Here is a 21336-nt window from a genome sequence, read left to right as displayed (position 1 = left end):
GTAGGGACTCAGGTGGCAAAGCTGAGGTGCTGCCTGTTCCCAGACATCCCTGGGAGCCGTGGATCGGGAAGCACGTGTGTAAGGGTATCCAGTAGTGCAGCTGGGAGGAGGGAGAGGCCCGGGGGGACTCTAGGATGAGCCCCATGTGAGGAGGAGAGTCTGACAGGGGACCCCAGGGGTGACCTCACACCCTTAGTGATGACCCAACAATGCAGAACCTTGCAAGCAGCGAGCCAACTGCTGAGAGACAGCCCGGCAGGCTCACTTGTCTTGAGACACGAGAGAAAGCAAAATGTTTTCGTCCTGTCTCGGGAATACTCGCGAAAGAGGCTCAGACTGCAAGAAGGAAGAAAGGGGAGGCCGTAGTGGTGCCTGGAGACGCCGGGCACGCTCCTGGCTCCACGGCCTCTGGCCATTTGGCCGGAGAGGGACAAACTTGAGTCAGGGCAGCCAGGGCAGCCATGGCAGCCAGGGCAGCCAGGGCAGCCAGGGCAGTCAGGGAAGCCAGGGCAGCCAGGAAAGCCAGAGCAGCCAGGACTGCCAAGTTAGCCAGGGCAGCCTGGGAAGCCAGGGAAATCAAGGCAGCCAAGGCAACGAGGGAAGCCAAGCCATCCTGGTCAGCCAGGGAAGCCACGGAAGCCAGGGCAGCCAGGGCAGCCAGGGCAGCCAAGGCAACCAGGGAAGCCTGGGAATGCAGGGACACCAGGGAAGACAGCAAAGCGAGGGCAGCCAGGAAAGCCAGGGCAGCCAGGGCAGCCTGGGAAGCCAGGAAAATCAGGGCAGGCATGGCAACCAGGGAACCCAGGGCAGCCTGGGCAGCCAGGGAAGCCACAGGAGCCAGGTGTGCCAGGGCATCCAGGTCCAGGGCGACACGGACCAGGTGAGCACTGTTTGATCTCAGAGTTTCGCCCAGGTTCATTCTGGGTCTTTGGCAGTGAGGAGGTTCAGGAACAGCTGCAACGATGACAACCAGTCAGAAGGTCGCAGTCCTGTGCCTGTCTGAACCATGCACCTTGATCTCTCCTCAGGTCGGGGTGGAGTCTGCCCCTGAGGAGCTGAATGAGTCCCCTAGAATGCCCCGTTTCGGGCCCCTGGAACAGATGTCGGCCCTCCTGGTGACGTCCCTGCAGGGTGGAGACTCCTTCTTTGTGTTTGTCTTCTACTGCATACACCAAAAGTTTCTCACCACTCAGCATGTGCTGGACCTGCTGTTCAGGCGGTGAGTGCCCACCTCCGAGCTCAGAGGCCTCAGATCCTCTTGTTGGCTGTGGGAAGGGCTCTGCCTTTCTCAGAGCCTACTGAGTGTCTAGGGTCTCCTCAGGACCCAACAGCATGCAGTCAGAAAATGCTTCCTCCAGGCTTTGCCCTAGGGACTGGCCTGTCCGCAGCTGAGAGCCTAACCAGTGTGGGTGTCCTCTGAACGCTGACGAAGCTCTGTACCCTTGGCCCAGTTTTACCTGAGGCCTTGGTCAAAGCACTCCTCCCATTGTGAAGGGGGTCCTAGACTCCATTTTGGAGTGGTGAAGAGAGCTGCGCCCAGAGTGGAGAGCCGTGGACGGTAATGCGAGGGAGGCACCCTGTGTCCGCTGAGGTGTCTGGATAGAGATGTTTGTGATCACCCACCCACTGCACAAACATATGAGAAGCAGCTCCTCGTATGCAGGGGAGCTAGTCATTCTCAGAGCAGACAGAACTTCTAGGCTCTGGAGTTTGATTCCTCTGCAGGAATGCGCAGGCCCCCCCCCAGGTGTCTTTTCTGTGGTGTACCTGGGGATCTCCTGGTGACACCACCCTTCCTGGTCTCCTCTAGATACCCATCCTTCCAGGCCGACTCTGAAGAGGATGAACGAGTAAAGTAGTAAGTGGGCTCTGGAACGAGACAAGTGCCGCCTAGGCTCTCCAGAGCCGGCTCAATTGGGTTCTAAGGGCGAGGGATGGCCGATGCTTGGGTCTCAGCATCTTCGGGTCTAGTACCATATGGAGGTCTAAGCCTTGCCTGGAGGCTGAGGAGAACCTTCCGGGCAGGGTCCTCGAAAGTGGGGATATGGGGACGCCTAGGGCCTCCAGTGCCCCTGGGAGACTCTACCCTCGTCTCAGTCCGTGGTGTGCCGGCTGGGTCAGCTGTGCTGCATCAGAGCCCGAGATAGAGGTGTGTGGAGCTCCCTGCTCACACAGACCTCGCAAGGGCAGGATCTCTTCCACCTTGCGGTCGGTCTCACACCCGCAGAGCTCTCCCTCGGAGGGCTGGCAAAGGAAAGAGCAGGCCACCGACTGGGCTGTCTGTCCCTTTCTGCCAGCACCATCTGTTCCCTCCTGGACTACTGGATCGACAAGTTCCCTGAGGAGTTTTGCAGGATCGAACACCTGCCCATTCTGAAGCGGGTGAAGGATTACTTGAGCGTGAACATGCCCTCCTCAGACCTTCTGGTGCGTGTCCAGTCTCTCCAGGAAAATTTGCTGTCACAAGTGGCCAGCGATTCAGGGGCCAGCGATGAGGATGCCTCAGGGTAGGTGGTTGAGAGCCTGGGAGCAGGGTTCAGGACCTGGAGTGCTGTGGGGATCCTCTGAGAGCTTCCTCTGTGCAGGAGCTACCGATGGATCCTAAGCCGGGCACATGTCCTTTCTGAAGATAGATTCTGTCTGGGACTCCGGGCAGACATGGTCTCCTCTCTGTCGGGAATGGCTCATTCTAGGCACGTCGTCTCCTCCTGTAGGTCCACGGCCACGTCCCCTCCTAGAGACGCCGGCTTGAGCAACACACCTGTGTGCAATCTTAGGCCCGGGCAGCGGCGCCTCCGCAGATCCAGTGCTCCCAGTGTGTTGACCAGCAATGGCGACGGCTACTCTGGAGCCAGAAGCAGCCTGTGCACTGGAGCCGGAGAGCACACAACCGACACAAGGTTCTGTGACCCGTGTGCAGCTGGAGCCACATGTGGCGGCAGCAGCGGGCTCATCGCCACCCACTGAAGCTGTCGCTGTTGGCCGTGAGGGCAGACGCGGTACCACATTCAACATCTTGCTTGGGCCGCAGTGGTCTGCCTCCCCAGGGAACGGCCCGGCCACCCCTTCCTCCTCCTCTGGTCGTCTGCATGTATCTGCCCTGCAGACGGCACAGCTTCTGGTGTTTCCCCACAGAACGACTCCCCGATTGCAACCCAGCAGCCTTGTCAGCCCCACAGCCAGACTCACCCTGCCCTGGCTAGCAGCCTTTTGACTCTGATCAATGTTGTGTTAGTTTAGTCCGAGGATTGGTTTGAATAAATTGCTCTTGTTTGTGTTTCATTGTCTGAATCGTGGATATGACGTCCACTCTGCATGCATGTACTGGGCCTAGGGGAACGGCTACGTGGGAGAGGCTACGTGGAGACATACCTTCCTGCAGAAAGGGAGATAAAAGCCCCGGCCTTGACAGAGGCCCGCCGAATGCCTGGGAGTGGTGCTACCTGTCCGAATAGCTGTGGCTGGCTGCCATTGGCTGGGGTCCTGACGGCCAGGTCATGTGCTTAGAGGTCAGGCGACCAGGTGTCCCTCCAAGGGGTTTCTCCTTGAGTTGCAGGCTCCTGTAGCTGGGTAGCAGCAAAGTTTCAGGGGCCGATGAGGACAAACTCTAATGTCACGAGATCCCTGCTTGCTCTGAGCACAGGGCCATGTCCACACTTACCCTTTCTGAGGAGAGGATGTGGGGGTGGTGGTAGAATTGAGCTTTGGGGGTCGTGGGGAGGCATGAGGAGAGAGGAGAGAGGGAAAACTGTAGTTGAGATGCAAAAGAAATGAAACAAAAGGATGAATAAAATGACCAGACACCAAAACAACAACAACAACAACAACAACAATAATAATACTAATGATTGCATTGCCCTGATGGTGATTGACGCCTCGACTGGTATTGTCACGGGCTGTGTGCTTTTCCTCCTACAGGGGGCAGTGTTGAGTCTCAGCAGCCATTGGGAAAGATGGAAAGGGGGACTGCTGAAGGCTCCACGCCTTGGGTCTGGAACTCTCTCCAGCGTCTCTCCTTGCACTGCTTCCCTTGCTGGCGCACATTCGGCATAGAGGAGGTGACATCAGCTACAGGTGCCTAGGTGCCTAGAGTTGCACGGGCCTGTCACAGAAGCTGTGGAAACATAGCCAAGAGGAGTAAAGTGAGGAGGAGCCCTGCATTGGCCCTCTATGTCGACGGATCACAGGGTTTTAGTTCACTCTACAATTGCTCCGCTCTGGGCCCCGGGCGTGGAGGTCTCCTTTAGTACCCAGTAATCAGGAGGCAGAAGCAGATGGATCGTTCTGAGTTCAAGACCAGTCTCGTCGACAGATTGAGTTCCAGCACAGCCAGGGCTATACAAAGAAACCTTGTCTCAAAAATCAAATCACAATCATTAAAGATTTTGAAAACTTGAAAAATAAAGTTTCAACGTGTCGTTCCCTGTGAAGTCCCAACACACAGAGATAATTGGTGCTCATGTTTAACACAAAACACACGAACAGTAGCGAGGACTCAAGGCCACATGGCTGGGGTTCACGGTGTGCGAGGGCAATAGGAGTGAGTTGAGGACTAGGGTGCACATGCTGGTCCAAGGTAGGGACTCAGGTGGCAAAGCTGAGGTGCTGCCTGTTCCCAGACATCCCTGGGAGCCGTGGATCGGGAAGCACGTGTGTAAGGGTATCCAGTAGTGCAGCTGGGAGGAGGGAGAGGCCCGGGGGGACTCTAGGATGAGCCCCATGTGAGGAGGAGAGTCTGACAGGGGACCCCAGGGGTGACCTCACACCCTTAGTGATGACCCAACAATGCAGAACCTTGCAAGCAGCGAGCCAACTGCTGAGAGACAGCCCGGCAGGCTCACTTGTCTTGAGACACGAGAGAAAGCAAAATGTTTTCGTCCTGTCTCGGGAATACTCGCGAAAGAGGCTCAGACTGCAAGAAGGAAGAAAGGGGAGGCCGTAGTGGTGCCTGGAGACGCCGGGCACGCTCCTGGCTCCACGGCCTCTGGCCATTTGGCCGGAGAGGGACAAACTTGAGTCAGGGCAGCCAGGGCAGCCATGGCAGCCAGGGCAGCCAGGGCAGCCAGGGCAGTCAGGGAAGCCAGGGCAGCCAGGAAAGCCAGAGCAGCCAGGACTGCCAAGTTAGCCAGGGCAGCCTGGGAAGCCAGGGAAATCAAGGCAGCCAAGGCAACGAGGGAAGCCAAGCCATCCTGGTCAGCCAGGGAAGCCACGGAAGCCAGGGCAGCCAGGGCAGCCAGGGCAGCCAAGGCAACCAGGGAAGCCTGGGAATGCAGGGACACCAGGGAAGACAGCAAAGCGAGGGCAGCCAGGAAAGCCAGGGCAGCCAGGGCAGCCTGGGAAGCCAGGAAAATCAGGGCAGGCATGGCAACCAGGGAACCCAGGGCAGCCTGGGCAGCCAGGGAAGCCACAGGAGCCAGGTGTGCCAGGGCATCCAGGTCCAGGGCGACACGGACCAGGTGAGCACTGTTTGATCTCAGAGTTTCGCCCAGGTTCATTCTGGGTCTTTGGCAGTGAGGAGGTTCAGGAACAGCTGCAACGATGACAACCAGTCAGAAGGTCGCAGTCCTGTGCCTGTCTGAACCATGCACCTTGATCTCTCCTCAGGTCGGGGTGGAGTCTGCCCCTGAGGAGCTGAATGAGTCCCCTAGAATGCCCCGTTTCGGGCCCCTGGAACAGATGTCGGCCCTCCTGGTGACGTCCCTGCAGGGTGGAGACTCCTTCTTTGTGTTTGTCTTCTACTGCATACACCAAAAGTTTCTCACCACTCAGCATGTGCTGGACCTGCTGTTCAGGCGGTGAGTGCCCACCTCCGAGCTCAGAGGCCTCAGATCCTCTTGTTGGCTGTGGGAAGGGCTCTGCCTTTCTCAGAGCCTACTGAGTGTCTAGGGTCTCCTCAGGACCCAACAGCATGCAGTCAGAAAATGCTTCCTCCAGGCTTTGCCCTAGGGACTGGCCTGTCCGCAGCTGAGAGCCTAACCAGTGTGGGTGTCCTCTGAACGCTGACGAAGCTCTGTACCCTTGGCCCAGTTTTACCTGAGGCCTTGGTCAAAGCACTCCTCCCATTGTGAAGGGGGTCCTAGACTCCATTTTGGAGTGGTGAAGAGAGCTGCGCCCAGAGTGGAGAGCCGTGGACGGTAATGCGAGGGAGGCACCCTGTGTCCGCTGAGGTGTCTGGATAGAGATGTTTGTGATCACCCACCCACTGCACAAACATATGAGAAGCAGCTCCTCGTATGCAGGGGAGCTAGTCATTCTCAGAGCAGACAGAACTTCTAGGCTCTGGAGTTTGATTCCTCTGCAGGAATGCGCAGGCCCCCCCCCAGGTGTCTTTTCTGTGGTGTACCTGGGGATCTCCTGGTGACACCACCCTTCCTGGTCTCCTCTAGATACCCATCCTTCCAGGCCGACTCTGAAGAGGATGAACGAGTAAAGTAGTAAGTGGGCTCTGGAACGAGACAAGTGCCGCCTAGGCTCTCCAGAGCCGGCTCAATTGGGTTCTAAGGGCGAGGGATGGCCGATGCTTGGGTCTCAGCATCTTCGGGTCTAGTACCATATGGAGGTCTAAGCCTTGCCTGGAGGCTGAGGAGAACCTTCCGGGCAGGGTCCTCGAAAGTGGGGATATGGGGACGCCTAGGGCCTCCAGTGCCCCTGGGAGACTCTACCCTCGTCTCAGTCCGTGGTGTGCCGGCTGGGTCAGCTGTGCTGCATCAGAGCCCGAGATAGAGGTGTGTGGAGCTCCCTGCTCACACAGACCTCGCAAGGGCAGGATCTCTTCCACCTTGCGGTCGGTCTCACACCCGCAGAGCTCTCCCTCGGAGGGCTGGCAAAGGAAAGAGCAGGCCACCGACTGGGCTGTCTGTCCCTTTCTGCCAGCACCATCTGTTCCCTCCTGGACTACTGGATCGACAAGTTCCCTGAGGAGTTTTGCAGGATCGAACACCTGCCCATTCTGAAGCGGGTGAAGGATTACTTGAGCGTGAACATGCCCTCCTCAGACCTTCTGGTGCGTGTCCAGTCTCTCCAGGAAAATTTGCTGTCACAAGTGGCCAGCGATTCAGGGGCCAGCGATGAGGATGCCTCAGGGTAGGTGGTTGAGAGCCTGGGAGCAGGGTTCAGGACCTGGAGTGCTGTGGGGATCCTCTGAGAGCTTCCTCTGTGCAGGAGCTACCGATGGATCCTAAGCCGGGCACATGTCCTTTCTGAAGATAGATTCTGTCTGGGACTCCGGGCAGACATGGTCTCCTCTCTGTCGGGAATGGCTCATTCTAGGCACGTCGTCTCCTCCTGTAGGTCCACGGCCACGTCCCCTCCTAGAGACGCCGGCTTGAGCAACACACCTGTGTGCAATCTTAGGCCCGGGCAGCGGCGCCTCCGCAGATCCAGTGCTCCCAGTGTGTTGACCAGCAATGGCGACGGCTACTCTGGAGCCAGAAGCAGCCTGTGCACTGGAGCCGGAGAGCACACAACCGACACAAGGTTCTGTGACCCGTGTGCAGCTGGAGCCACATGTGGCGGCAGCAGCGGGCTCATCGCCACCCACTGAAGCTGTCGCTGTTGGCCGTGAGGGCAGACGCGGTACCACATTCAACATCTTGCTTGGGCCGCAGTGGTCTGCCTCCCCAGGGAACGGCCCGGCCACCCCTTCCTCCTCCTCTGGTCGTCTGCATGTATCTGCCCTGCAGACGGCACAGCTTCTGGTGTTTCCCCACAGAACGACTCCCCGATTGCAACCCAGCAGCCTTGTCAGCCCCACAGCCAGACTCACCCTGCCCTGGCTAGCAGCCTTTTGACTCTGATCAATGTTGTGTTAGTTTAGTCCGAGGATTGGTTTGAATAAATTGCTCTTGTTTGTGTTTCATTGTCTGAATCGTGGATATGACGTCCACTCTGCATGCATGTACTGGGCCTAGGGGAACGGCTACGTGGGAGAGGCTACGTGGAGACATACCTTCCTGCAGAAAGGGAGATAAAAGCCCCGGCCTTGACAGAGGCCCGCCGAATGCCTGGGAGTGGTGCTACCTGTCCGAATAGCTGTGGCTGGCTGCCATTGGCTGGGGTCCTGACGGCCAGGTCATGTGCTTAGAGGTCAGGCGACCAGGTGTCCCTCCAAGGGGTTTCTCCTTGAGTTGCAGGCTCCTGTAGCTGGGTAGCAGCAAAGTTTCAGGGGCCGATGAGGACAAACTCTAATGTCACGAGATCCCTGCTTGCTCTGAGCACAGGGCCATGTCCACACTTACCCTTTCTGAGGAGAGGATGTGGGGGGTGGTGGTAGAATTGAGCTTTGGGGGGTCGTGGGGAGGCATGAGGAGAGAGGAGAGAGGGAAAACTGTAGTTGAGATGCAAAAGAAATGAAACAAAAGGATGAATAAAATGACCAGACACCAAAACAACAACAACAACAACAACAACAATAATAATACTAATGATTGCATTGCCCTGATGGTGATTGACGCCTCGACTGGTATTGTCACGGGCTGTGTGCTTTTCCTCCTACAGGGGGCAGTGTTGAGTCTCAGCAGCCATTGGGAAAGATGGAAAGGGGGACTGCTGAAGGCTCCACGCCTTGGGTCTGGAACTCTCTCCAGCGTCTCTCCTTGCACTGCTTCCCTTGCTGGCGCACATTCGGCATAGAGGAGGTGACATCAGCTACAGGTGCCTAGGTGCCTAGAGTTGCACGGGCCTGTCACAGAAGCTGTGGAAACATAGCCAAGAGGAGTAAAGTGAGGAGGAGCCCTGCATTGGCCCTCTATGTCGACGGATCACAGGGTTTTAGTTCACTCTACAATTGCTCCGCTCTGGGCCCCGGGCGTGGAGGTCTCCTTTAGTACCCAGTAATCAGGAGGCAGAAGCAGATGGATCGTTCTGAGTTCAAGACCAGTCTCGTCGACAGATTGAGTTCCAGCACAGCCAGGGCTATACAAAGAAACCTTGTCTCAAAAATCAAATCACAATCATTAAAGATTTTGAAAACTTGAAAAATAAAGTTTCAACGTGTCGTTCCCTGTGAAGTCCCAACACACAGAGATAATTGGTGCTCATGTTTAACACAAAACACACGAACAGTAGCGAGGACTCAAGGCCACATGGCTGGGGTTCACGGTGTGCGAGGGCAATAGGAGTGAGTTGAGGACTAGGGTGCACATGCTGGTCCAAGGTAGGGACTCAGGTGGCAAAGCTGAGGTGCTGCCTGTTCCCAGACATCCCTGGGAGCCGTGGATCGGGAAGCACGTGTGTAAGGGTATCCAGTAGTGCAGCTGGGAGGAGGGAGAGGCCCGGGGGGACTCTAGGATGAGCCCCATGTGAGGAGGAGAGTCTGACAGGGGACCCCAGGGGTGACCTCACACCCTTAGTGATGACCCAACAATGCAGAACCTTGCAAGCAGCGAGCCAACTGCTGAGAGACAGCCCGGCAGGCTCACTTGTCTTGAGACACGAGAGAAAGCAAAATGTTTTCGTCCTGTCTCGGGAATACTCGCGAAAGAGGCTCAGACTGCAAGAAGGAAGAAAGGGGAGGCCGTAGTGGTGCCTGGAGACGCCGGGCACGCTCCTGGCTCCACGGCCTCTGGCCATTTGGCCGGAGAGGGACAAACTTGAGTCAGGGCAGCCAGGGCAGCCATGGCAGCCAGGGCAGCCAGGGCAGCCAGGGCAGTCAGGGAAGCCAGGGCAGCCAGGAAAGCCAGAGCAGCCAGGACTGCCAAGTTAGCCAGGGCAGCCTGGGAAGCCAGGGAAATCAAGGCAGCCAAGGCAACGAGGGAAGCCAAGCCATCCTGGTCAGCCAGGGAAGCCACGGAAGCCAGGGCAGCCAGGGCAGCCAGGGCAGCCAAGGCAACCAGGGAAGCCTGGGAATGCAGGGACACCAGGGAAGACAGCAAAGCGAGGGCAGCCAGGAAAGCCAGGGCAGCCAGGGCAGCCTGGGAAGCCAGGAAAATCAGGGCAGGCATGGCAACCAGGGAACCCAGGGCAGCCTGGGCAGCCAGGGAAGCCACAGGAGCCAGGTGTGCCAGGGCATCCAGGTCCAGGGCGACACGGACCAGGTGAGCACTGTTTGATCTCAGAGTTTCGCCCAGGTTCATTCTGGGTCTTTGGCAGTGAGGAGGTTCAGGAACAGCTGCAACGATGACAACCAGTCAGAAGGTCGCAGTCCTGTGCCTGTCTGAACCATGCACCTTGATCTCTCCTCAGGTCGGGGTGGAGTCTGCCCCTGAGGAGCTGAATGAGTCCCCTAGAATGCCCCGTTTCGGGCCCCTGGAACAGATGTCGGCCCTCCTGGTGACGTCCCTGCAGGGTGGAGACTCCTTCTTTGTGTTTGTCTTCTACTGCATACACCAAAAGTTTCTCACCACTCAGCATGTGCTGGACCTGCTGTTCAGGCGGTGAGTGCCCACCTCCGAGCTCAGAGGCCTCAGATCCTCTTGTTGGCTGTGGGAAGGGCTCTGCCTTTCTCAGAGCCTACTGAGTGTCTAGGGTCTCCTCAGGACCCAACAGCATGCAGTCAGAAAATGCTTCCTCCAGGCTTTGCCCTAGGGACTGGCCTGTCCGCAGCTGAGAGCCTAACCAGTGTGGGTGTCCTCTGAACGCTGACGAAGCTCTGTACCCTTGGCCCAGTTTTACCTGAGGCCTTGGTCAAAGCACTCCTCCCATTGTGAAGGGGGTCCTAGACTCCATTTTGGAGTGGTGAAGAGAGCTGCGCCCAGAGTGGAGAGCCGTGGACGGTAATGCGAGGGAGGCACCCTGTGTCCGCTGAGGTGTCTGGATAGAGATGTTTGTGATCACCCACCCACTGCACAAACATATGAGAAGCAGCTCCTCGTATGCAGGGGAGCTAGTCATTCTCAGAGCAGACAGAACTTCTAGGCTCTGGAGTTTGATTCCTCTGCAGGAATGCGCAGGCCCCCCCCCCCAGGTGTCTTTTCTGTGGTGTACCTGGGGATCTCCTGGTGACACCACCCTTCCTGGTCTCCTCTAGATACCCATCCTTCCAGGCCGACTCTGAAGAGGATGAACGAGTAAAGTAGTAAGTGGGCTCTGGAACGAGACAAGTGCCGCCTAGGCTCTCCAGAGCCGGCTCAATTGGGTTCTAAGGGCGAGGGATGGCCGATGCTTGGGTCTCAGCATCTTCGGGTCTAGTACCATATGGAGGTCTAAGCCTTGCCTGGAGGCTGAGGAGAACCTTCCGGGCAGGGTCCTCGAAAGTGGGGATATGGGGACGCCTAGGGCCTCCAGTGCCCCTGGGAGACTCTACCCTCGTCTCAGTCCGTGGTGTGCCGGCTGGGTCAGCTGTGCTGCATCAGAGCCCGAGATAGAGGTGTGTGGAGCTCCCTGCTCACACAGACCTCGCAAGGGCAGGATCTCTTCCACCTTGCGGTCGGTCTCACACCCGCAGAGCTCTCCCTCGGAGGGCTGGCAAAGGAAAGAGCAGGCCACCGACTGGGCTGTCTGTCCCTTTCTGCCAGCACCATCTGTTCCCTCCTGGACTACTGGATCGACAAGTTCCCTGAGGAGTTTTGCAGGATCGAACACCTGCCCATTCTGAAGCGGGTGAAGGATTACTTGAGCGTGAACATGCCCTCCTCAGACCTTCTGGTGCGTGTCCAGTCTCTCCAGGAAAATTTGCTGTCACAAGTGGCCAGCGATTCAGGGGCCAGCGATGAGGATGCCTCAGGGTAGGTGGTTGAGAGCCTGGGAGCAGGGTTCAGGACCTGGAGTGCTGTGGGGATCCTCTGAGAGCTTCCTCTGTGCAGGAGCTACCGATGGATCCTAAGCCGGGCACATGTCCTTTCTGAAGATAGATTCTGTCTGGGACTCCGGGCAGACATGGTCTCCTCTCTGTCGGGAATGGCTCATTCTAGGCACGTCGTCTCCTCCTGTAGGTCCACGGCCACGTCCCCTCCTAGAGACGCCGGCTTGAGCAACACACCTGTGTGCAATCTTAGGCCCGGGCAGCGGCGCCTCCGCAGATCCAGTGCTCCCAGTGTGTTGACCAGCAATGGCGACGGCTACTCTGGAGCCAGAAGCAGCCTGTGCACTGGAGCCGGAGAGCACACAACCGACACAAGGTTCTGTGACCCGTGTGCAGCTGGAGCCACATGTGGCGGCAGCAGCGGGCTCATCGCCACCCACTGAAGCTGTCGCTGTTGGCCGTGAGGGCAGACGCGGTACCACATTCAACATCTTGCTTGGGCCGCAGTGGTCTGCCTCCCCAGGGAACGGCCCGGCCACCCCTTCCTCCTCCTCTGGTCGTCTGCATGTATCTGCCCTGCAGACGGCACAGCTTCTGGTGTTTCCCCACAGAACGACTCCCCGATTGCAACCCAGCAGCCTTGTCAGCCCCACAGCCAGACTCACCCTGCCCTGGCTAGCAGCCTTTTGACTCTGATCAATGTTGTGTTAGTTTAGTCCGAGGATTGGTTTGAATAAATTGCTCTTGTTTGTGTTTCATTGTCTGAATCGTGGATATGACGTCCACTCTGCATGCATGTACTGGGCCTAGGGGAACGGCTACGTGGGAGAGGCTACGTGGAGACATACCTTCCTGCAGAAAGGGAGATAAAAGCCCCGGCCTTGACAGAGGCCCGCCGAATGCCTGGGAGTGGTGCTACCTGTCCGAATAGCTGTGGCTGGCTGCCATTGGCTGGGGTCCTGACGGCCAGGTCATGTGCTTAGAGGTCAGGCGACCAGGTGTCCCTCCAAGGGGTTTCTCCTTGAGTTGCAGGCTCCTGTAGCTGGGTAGCAGCAAAGTTTCAGGGGCCGATGAGGACAAACTCTAATGTCACGAGATCCCTGCTTGCTCTGAGCACAGGGCCATGTCCACACTTACCCTTTCTGAGGAGAGGATGTGGGGGGTGGTGGTAGAATTGAGCTTTGGGGGTCGTGGGGAGGCATGAGGAGAGAGGAGAGAGGGAAAACTGTAGTTGAGATGCAAAAGAAATGAAACAAAAGGATGAATAAAATGACCAGACACCAAAACAACAACAACAACAACAACAACAATAATAATACTAATGATTGCATTGCCCTGATGGTGATTGACGCCTCGACTGGTATTGTCACGGGCTGTGTGCTTTTCCTCCTACAGGGGGCAGTGTTGAGTCTCAGCAGCCATTGGGAAAGATGGAAAGGGGGACTGCTGAAGGCTCCACGCCTTGGGTCTGGAACTCTCTCCAGCGTCTCTCCTTGCACTGCTTCCCTTGCTGGCGCACATTCGGCATAGAGGAGGTGACATCAGCTACAGGTGCCTAGGTGCCTAGAGTTGCACGGGCCTGTCACAGAAGCTGTGGAAACATAGCCAAGAGGAGTAAAGTGAGGAGGAGCCCTGCATTGGCCCTCTATGTCGACGGATCACAGGGTTTTAGTTCACTCTACAATTGCTCCGCTCTGGGCCCCGGGCGTGGAGGTCTCCTTTAGTACCCAGTAATCAGGAGGCAGAAGCAGATGGATCGTTCTGAGTTCAAGACCAGTCTCGTCGACAGATTGAGTTCCAGCACAGCCAGGGCTATACAAAGAAACCTTGTCTCAAAAATCAAATCACAATCATTAAAGATTTTGAAAACTTGAAAAATAAAGTTTCAACGTGTCGTTCCCTGTGAAGTCCCAACACACAGAGATAATTGGTGCTCATGTTTAACACAAAACACACGAACAGTAGCGAGGACTCAAGGCCACATGGCTGGGGTTCACGGTGTGCGAGGGCAATAGGAGTGAGTTGAGGACTAGGGTGCACATGCTGGTCCAAGGTAGGGACTCAGGTGGCAAAGCTGAGGTGCTGCCTGTTCCCAGACATCCCTGGGAGCCGTGGATCGGGAAGCACGTGTGTAAGGGTATCCAGTAGTGCAGCTGGGAGGAGGGAGAGGCCCGGGGGGACTCTAGGATGAGCCCCATGTGAGGAGGAGAGTCTGACAGGGGACCCCAGGGGTGACCTCACACCCTTAGTGATGACCCAACAATGCAGAACCTTGCAAGCAGCGAGCCAACTGCTGAGAGACAGCCCGGCAGGCTCACTTGTCTTGAGACACGAGAGAAAGCAAAATGTTTTCGTCCTGTCTCGGGAATACTCGCGAAAGAGGCTCAGACTGCAAGAAGGAAGAAAGGGGAGGCCGTAGTGGTGCCTGGAGACGCCGGGCACGCTCCTGGCTCCACGGCCTCTGGCCATTTGGCCGGAGAGGGACAAACTTGAGTCAGGGCAGCCAGGGCAGCCATGGCAGCCAGGGCAGCCAGGGCAGCCAGGGCAGTCAGGGAAGCCAGGGCAGCCAGGAAAGCCAGAGCAGCCAGGACTGCCAAGTTAGCCAGGGCAGCCTGGGAAGCCAGGGAAATCAAGGCAGCCAAGGCAACGAGGGAAGCCAAGCCATCCTGGTCAGCCAGGGAAGCCACGGAAGCCAGGGCAGCCAGGGCAGCCAGGGCAGCCAAGGCAACCAGGGAAGCCTGGGAATGCAGGGACACCAGGGAAGACAGCAAAGCGAGGGCAGCCAGGAAAGCCAGGGCAGCCAGGGCAGCCTGGGAAGCCAGGAAAATCAGGGCAGGCATGGCAACCAGGGAACCCAGGGCAGCCTGGGCAGCCAGGGAAGCCACAGGAGCCAGGTGTGCCAGGGCATCCAGGTCCAGGGCGACACGGACCAGGTGAGCACTGTTTGATCTCAGAGTTTCGCCCAGGTTCATTCTGGGTCTTTGGCAGTGAGGAGGTTCAGGAACAGCTGCAACGATGACAACCAGTCAGAAGGTCGCAGTCCTGTGCCTGTCTGAACCATGCACCTTGATCTCTCCTCAGGTCGGGGTGGAGTCTGCCCCTGAGGAGCTGAATGAGTCCCCTAGAATGCCCCGTTTCGGGCCCCTGGAACAGATGTCGGCCCTCCTGGTGACGTCCCTGCAGGGTGGAGACTCCTTCTTTGTGTTTGTCTTCTACTGCATACACCAAAAGTTTCTCACCACTCAGCATGTGCTGGACCTGCTGTTCAGGCGGTGAGTGCCCACCTCCGAGCTCAGAGGCCTCAGATCCTCTTGTTGGCTGTGGGAAGGGCTCTGCCTTTCTCAGAGCCTACTGAGTGTCTAGGGTCTCCTCAGGACCCAACAGCATGCAGTCAGAAAATGCTTCCTCCAGGCTTTGCCCTAGGGACTGGCCTGTCCGCAGCTGAGAGCCTAACCAGTGTGGGTGTCCTCTGAACGCTGACGAAGCTCTGTACCCTTGGCCCAGTTTTACCTGAGGCCTTGGTCAAAGCACTCCTCCCATTGTGAAGGGGGTCCTAGACTCCATTTTGGAGTGGTGAAGAGAGCTGCGCCCAGAGTGGAGAGCCGTGGACGGTAATGCGAGGGAGGCACCCTGTGTCCGCTGAGGTGTCTGGATAGAGATGTTTGTGATCACCCACCCACTGCACAAACATATGAGAAGCAGCTCCTCGTATGCAGGGGAGCTAGTCATTCTCAGAGCAGACAGAACTTCTAGGCTCTGGAGTTTGATTCCTCTGCAGGAATGCGCAGGCCCCCCCCCCAGGTGTCTTTTCTGTGGTGTACCTGGGGATCTCCTGGTGACACCACCCTTCCTGGTCTCCTCTAGATACCCATCCTTCCAGGCCGACTCTGAAGAGGATGAACGAGTAAAGTAGTAAGTGGGCTCTGGAACGAGACAAGTGCCGCCTAGGCTCTCCAGAGCCGGCTCAATTGGGTTCTAAGGGCGAGGGATGGCCGATGCTTGGGTCTCAGCATCTTCGGGTCTAGTACCATATGGAGGTCTAAGCCTTGCCTGGAGGCTGAGGAGAACCTTCCGGGCAGGGTCCTCGAAAGTGGGGATATGGGGACGCCTAGGGCCTCCAGTGCCCCTGGGAGACTCTACCCTCGTCTCAGTCCGTGGTGTGCCGGCTGGGTCAGCTGTGCTGCATCAGAGCCCGAGATAGAGGTGTGTGGAGCTCCCTGCTCACACAGACCTCGCAAGGGCAGGATCTCTTCCACCTTGCGGTCGGTCTCACACCCGCAGAGCTCTCCCTCGGAGGGCTGGCAAAGGAAAGAGCAGGCCACCGACTGGGCTGTCTGTCCCTTTCTGCCAGCACCATCTGTTCCCTCCTGGACTACTGGATCGACAAGTTCCCTGAGGAGTTTTGCAGGATCGAACACCTGCCCATTCTGAAGCGGGTGAAGGATTACTTGAGCGTGAACATGCCCTCCTCAGACCTTCTGGTGCGTGTCCAGTCTCTCCAGGAAAATTTGCTGTCACAAGTGGCCAGCGATTCAGGGGCCAGCGATGAGGATGCCTCAGGGTAGGTGGTTGAGAGCCTGGGAGCAGGGTTCAGGACCTGGAGTGCTGTGGGGATCCTCTGAGAGCTTCCTCTGTGCAGGAGCTACCGATGGATCCTAAGCCGGGCACATGTCCTTTCTGAAGATAGATTCTGTCTGGGACTCCGGGCAGACATGGTCTCCTCTCTGTCGGGAATGGCTCATTCTAGGCACGTCGTCTCCTCCTGTAGGTCCACGGCCACGTCCCCTCCTAGAGACGCCGGCTTGAGCAACACACCTGTGTGCAATCTTAGGCCCGGGCAGCGGCGCCTCCGCAGATCCAGTGCTCCCAGTGTGTTGACCAGCAATGGCGACGGCTACTCTGGAGCCAGAAGCAGCCTGTGCACTGGAGCCGGAGAGCACACAACCGACACAAGGTTCTGTGACCCGTGTGCAGCTGGAGCCACATGTGGCGGCAGCAGCGGGCTCATCGCCACCCACTGAAGCTGTCGCTGTTGGCCGTGAGGGCAGACGCGGTACCACATTCAACATCTTGCTTGGGCCGCAGTGGTCTGCCTCCCCAGGGAACGGCCCGGCCACCCCTTCCTCCTCCTCTGGTCGTCTGCATGTATCTGCCCTGCAGACGGCACAGCTTCTGGTGTTTCCCCACAGAACGACTCCCCGATTGCAACCCAGCAGCCTTGTCAGCCCCACAGCCAGACTCACCCTGCCCTGGCTAGCAGCCTTTTGACTCTGATCAATGTTGTGTTAGTTTAGTCCGAGGATTGGTTTGAATAAATTGCTCTTGTTTGTGTTTCATTGTCTGAATCGTGGATATGACGTCCACTCTGCATGCATGTACTGGGCCTAGGGGAACGGCTACGTGGGAGAGGCTACGTGGAGACATACCTTCCTGCAGAAAGGGAGATAAAAGCCCCGGCCTTGACAGAGGCCCGCCGAATGCCTGGGAGTGGTGCTACCTGTCCGAATAGCTGTGGCTGGCTGCCATTGGCTGGGGTCCTGACGGCCAGGTCATGTGCTTAGAGGTCAGGCGACCAGGTGTCCCTCCAAGGGGTTTCTCCTTGAGTTGCAGGCTCCTGTAGCTGGGTAGCAGCAAAGTTTCAGGGGCCGATGAGGACAAACTCTAATGTCACGAGATCCCTGCTTGCTCTGAGCACAGGGCCATGTCCACACTTACCCTTTCTGAGGAGAGGATGTGGGGGGTGGTGGTAGAATTGAGCTTTGGGGGGTCGTGGGGAGGCATGAGGAGAGAGGAGAGAGGGAAAACTGTAGTTGAGATGCAAAAGAAATGAAACAAAAGGATGAATAAAATGACCAGACACCAAAACAACAACAACAACAACAACAACAATAATAATACTAATGATTGCATTGCCCTGATGGTGATTGACGCCTCGACTGGTATTGTCACGGGCTGTGTGCTTTTCCTCCTACAGGGGGCAGTGTTGAGTCTCAGCAGCCATTGGGAAAGATGGAAAGGGGGACTGCTGAAGGCTCCACGCCTTGGGTCTGGAACTCTCTCCAGCGTCTCTCCTTGCACTGCTTCCCTTGCTGGCGCACATTCGGCATAGAGGAGGTGACATCAGCTACAGGTGCCTAGGTGCCTAGAGTTGCACGGGCCTGTCACAGAAGCTGTGGAAACATAGCCAAGAGGAGTAAAGTGAGGAGGAGCCCTGCATTGGCCCTCTATGTCGACGGATCACAGGGTTTTAGTTCACTCTACAATTGCTCCGCTCTGGGCCCCGGGCGTGGAGGTCTCCTTTAGTACCCAGTAATCAGGAGGCAGAAGCAGATGGATCGTTCTGAGTTCAAGACCAGTCTCGTCGACAGATTGAGTTCCAGCACAGCCAGGGCTATACAAAGAAACCTTGTCTCAAAAATCAAATCACAATCATTAAAGATTTTGAAAACTTGAAAAATAAAGTTTCAACGTGTCGTTCCCTGTGAAGTCCCAACACACAGAGATAATTGGTGCTCATGTTTAACACAAAACACACGAACAGTAGCGAGGACTCAAGGCCACATGGCTGGGGTTCACGGTGTGCGAGGGCAATAGGAGTGAGTTGAGGACTAGGGTGCACATGCTGGTCCAAGGTAGGGACTCAGGTGGCAAAGCTGAGGTGCTGCCTGTTCCCAGACATCCCTGGGAGCCGTGGATCGGGAAGCACGTGTGTAAGGGTATCCAGTAGTGCAGCTGGGAGGAGGGAGAGGCCCGGGGGGACTCTAGGATGAGCCCCATGTGAGGAGGAGAGTCTGACAGGGGACCCCAGGGGTGACCTCACACCCTTAGTGATGACCCAACAATGCAGAACCTTGCAAGCAGCGAGCCAACTGCTGAGAGACAGCCCGGCAGGCTCACTTGTCTTGAGACACGAGAGAAAGCAAAATGTTTTCGTCCTGTCTCGGGAATACTCGCGAAAGAGGCTCAGACTGCAAGAAGGAAGAAAGGGGAGGCCGTAGTGGTGCCTGGAGACGCCGGGCACGCTCCTGGCTCCACGGCCTCTGGCCATTTGGCCGGAGAGGGACAAACTTGAGTCAGGGCAGCCAGGGCAGCCATGGCAGCCAGGGCAGCCAGGGCAGCCAGGGCAGTCAGGGAAGCCAGGGCAGCCAGGAAAGCCAGAGCAGCCAGGACTGCCAAGTTAGCCAGGGCAGCCTGGGAAGCCAGGGAAATCAAGGCAGCCAAGGCAACGAGGGAAGCCAAGCCATCCTGGTCAGCCAGGGAAGCCACGGAAGCCAGGGCAGCCAGGGCAGCCAGGGCAGCCAAGGCAACCAGGGAAGCCTGGGAATGCAGGGACACCAGGGAAGACAGCAAAGCGAGGGCAGCCAGGAAAGCCAGGGCAGCCAGGGCAGCCTGGGAAGCCAGGAAAATCAGGGCAGGCATGGCAACCAGGGAACCCAGGGCAGCCTGGGCAGCCAGGGAAGCCACAGGAGCCAGGTGTGCCAGGGCATCCAGGTCCAGGGCGACACGGACCAGGTGAGCACTGTTTGATCTCAGAGTTTCGCCCAGGTTCATTCTGGGTCTTTGGCAGTGAGGAGGTTCAGGAACAGCTGCAACGATGACAACCAGTCAGAAGGTCGCAGTCCTGTGCCTGTCTGAACCATGCACCTTGATCTCTCCTCAGGTCGGGGTGGAGTCTGCCCCTGAGGAGCTGAATGAGTCCCCTAGAATGCCCCGTTTCGGGCCCCTGGAACAGATGTCGGCCCTCCTGGTGACGTCCCTGCAGGGTGGAGACTCCTTCTTTGTGTTTGTCTTCTACTGCATACACCAAAAGTTTCTCACCACTCAGCATGTGCTGGACCTGCTGTTCAGGCGGTGAGTGCCCACCTCCGAGCTCAGAGGCCTCAGATCCTCTTGTTGGCTGTGGGAAGGGCTCTGCCTTTCTCAGAGCCTACTGAGTGTCTAGGGTCTCCTCAGGACCCAACAGCATGCAGTCAGAAAATGCTTCCTCCAGGCTTTGCCCTAGGGACTGGCCTGTCCGCAGCTGAGAGCCTAACCAGTGTGGGTGTCCTCTGAACGCTGACGAAGCTCTGTACCCTTGGCCCAGTTTTACCTGAGGCCTTGGTCAAAGCACTCCTCCCATTGTGAAGGGGGTCCTAGACTCCATTTTGGAGTGGTGAAGAGAGCTGCGCCCAGAGTGGAGAGCCGTGGACGGTAATGCGAGGGAGGCACCCTGTGTCCGCTGAGGTGTCTGGATAGAGATGTTTGTGATCACCCACCCACTGCACAAACATATGAGAAGCAGCTCCTCGTATGCAGGGGAGCTAGTCATTCTCAGAGCAGACAGAACTTCTAGGCTCTGGAGTTTGATTCCTCTGCAGGAATGCGCAGGCCCCCCCCCAGGTGTCTTTTCTGTGGTGTACCTGGGGATCTCCTGGTGACACCACCCTTCCTGGTCTCCTCTAGATACCCATCCTTCCAGGCCGACTCTGAAGAGGATGAACGAGTAAAGTAGTAAGTGGGCTCTGGAACGAGACAAGTGCCGCCTAGGCTCTCCAGAGCCGGCTCAATTGGGTTCTAAGGGCAAGGGATGGCCGATGCTTGGGTCTCAGCATCTTCGGGTCTAGTACCATATGGAGGTCTAAGCCTTGCCTGGAGGCTGAGGAGAACCTTCCGGGCAGGGTCCTCGAAAGTGGGGATATGGGGACGCCTAGGGCCTCCAGTGCCCCTGGGAGACTCTACCCTCGTCTCAGTCCGTGGTGTGCCGGCTGGGTCAGCTGTGCTGCATCAGAGCCCGAGATAGAGGTGTGTGGAGCTCCCTGCTCACACAGACCTCGCAAGGGCAGGATCTCTTCCACCTTGCGGTCGGTCTCACACCCGCAGAGCTCTCCCTCGGAGGGCTGGCAAAGGAAAGAGCAGGCCACCGACTGGGCTGTCTGTCCCTTTCTGCCAGCACCATCTGTTCCCTCCTGGACTACTGGATCGACAAGTTCCCTGAGGAGTTTTGCAGGATCGAACACCTGCCCATTCTGAAGCGGGTGAAGGATTACTTGAGCGTGAACATGCCCTCCTCAGACCTTCTGGTGCGTGTCCAGTCTCTCCAGGAAAATTTGCTGTCACAAGTGGCCAGCGATTCAGGGGCCAGCGATGAGGATGCCTCAGGGTAGGTGGTTGAGAGCCTGGGAGCAGGGTTCAGGACCTGGAGTGCTGTGGGGATCCTCTGAGAGCTTCCTCTGTGCAGGAGCTACCGATGGATCCTAAGCCGGGCACATGTCCTTTCTGAAGATAGATTCTGTCTGGGACTCCGGGCAGACATGGTCTCCTCTCTGTCGGGAATGGCTCATTCTAGGCACGTCGTCTCCTCCTGTAGGTCCACGGCCACGTCCCCTCCTAGAGACGCCGGCTTGAGCAACACACCTGTGTGCAATCTTAGGCCCGGGCAGCGGCGCCTCCGCAGATCCAGTGCTCCCAGTGTGTTGACCAGCAATGGCGACGGCTACTCTGGAGCCAGAAGCAGCCTGTGCACTGGAGCCGGAGAGCACACAACCGACACAAGGTTCTGTGACCCGTGTGCAGCTGGAGCCACATGTGGCGGCAGCAGCGGGCTCATCGCCACCCACTGAAGCTGTCGCTGTTGGCCGTGAGGGCAGACGCGGTACCACATTCAACATCTTGCTTGG

At 57.4% G+C, this 21336-nt stretch overlaps 5 protein-coding genes across 5 annotated transcripts; all 5 read left to right on the top strand.

Annotated features, from left to right (window-relative positions):
• Nucleotides 1-240: 240 nt before the first annotated feature.
• Nucleotides 241-3282, top strand: LOC121135960. Its single transcript, XM_040735378.1, has 5 exons — nt 241-880; nt 1029-1219; nt 1811-1858; nt 2298-2507; nt 2715-3282. Exons 1-5 carry the CDS (start codon nt 293-295, stop codon nt 2965-2967), a joined length of 1290 nt encoding a protein of 429 aa, XP_040591312.1. The 5' UTR covers nt 241-292; the 3' UTR covers nt 2968-3282.
• Nucleotides 3283-4816: 1534 nt separating this feature from the next.
• LOC121135963 lies at nt 4817-7858 on the top strand. Its single transcript, XM_040735382.1, has 5 exons — nt 4817-5456; nt 5605-5795; nt 6387-6434; nt 6874-7083; nt 7291-7858. Exons 1-5 carry the CDS (start codon nt 4869-4871, stop codon nt 7541-7543), a joined length of 1290 nt encoding a protein of 429 aa, XP_040591316.1. The 5' UTR covers nt 4817-4868; the 3' UTR covers nt 7544-7858.
• A 1536-nt stretch (nt 7859-9394) lies between these two features.
• LOC121135961 lies at nt 9395-12438 on the top strand. The gene is made up of 5 exons (XM_040735379.1): nt 9395-10034; nt 10183-10373; nt 10967-11014; nt 11454-11663; nt 11871-12438. The coding sequence occupies exons 1-5, from the start codon at nt 9447-9449 to the stop codon at nt 12121-12123; spliced, it is 1290 nt and encodes a 429-aa protein (XP_040591313.1). The 5' UTR covers nt 9395-9446; the 3' UTR covers nt 12124-12438.
• Nucleotides 12439-13973: 1535 nt separating this feature from the next.
• Nucleotides 13974-17016, top strand: LOC121135962. Its single transcript, XM_040735381.1, has 5 exons — nt 13974-14613; nt 14762-14952; nt 15545-15592; nt 16032-16241; nt 16449-17016. Exons 1-5 carry the CDS (start codon nt 14026-14028, stop codon nt 16699-16701), a joined length of 1290 nt encoding a protein of 429 aa, XP_040591315.1. The 5' UTR covers nt 13974-14025; the 3' UTR covers nt 16702-17016.
• Nucleotides 17017-18551: 1535 nt separating this feature from the next.
• On the top strand, nt 18552-21330 carry LOC121135925. The gene is made up of 5 exons (XM_040735315.1): nt 18552-19192; nt 19341-19531; nt 20123-20170; nt 20610-20819; nt 21027-21330. Exons 1-5 carry the CDS (start codon nt 18605-18607, stop codon nt 21277-21279), a joined length of 1290 nt encoding a protein of 429 aa, XP_040591249.1. The 5' UTR covers nt 18552-18604; the 3' UTR covers nt 21280-21330.
• Nucleotides 21331-21336: the final 6 nt, after the last annotated feature.

The sequence above is a fragment of the Mesocricetus auratus genome, unplaced genomic scaffold (genome assembly GCF_017639785.1).
Source record: "Mesocricetus auratus isolate SY011 unplaced genomic scaffold, BCM_Maur_2.0 Super-Scaffold_100045, whole genome shotgun sequence".
Taxonomy (NCBI): Eukaryota; Metazoa; Chordata; class Mammalia; order Rodentia; family Cricetidae; genus Mesocricetus; species Mesocricetus auratus.
The sequence above is the reverse complement of the archived record's forward strand: the minus strand, read 5'-3'. Positions and strand labels throughout refer to the sequence as shown.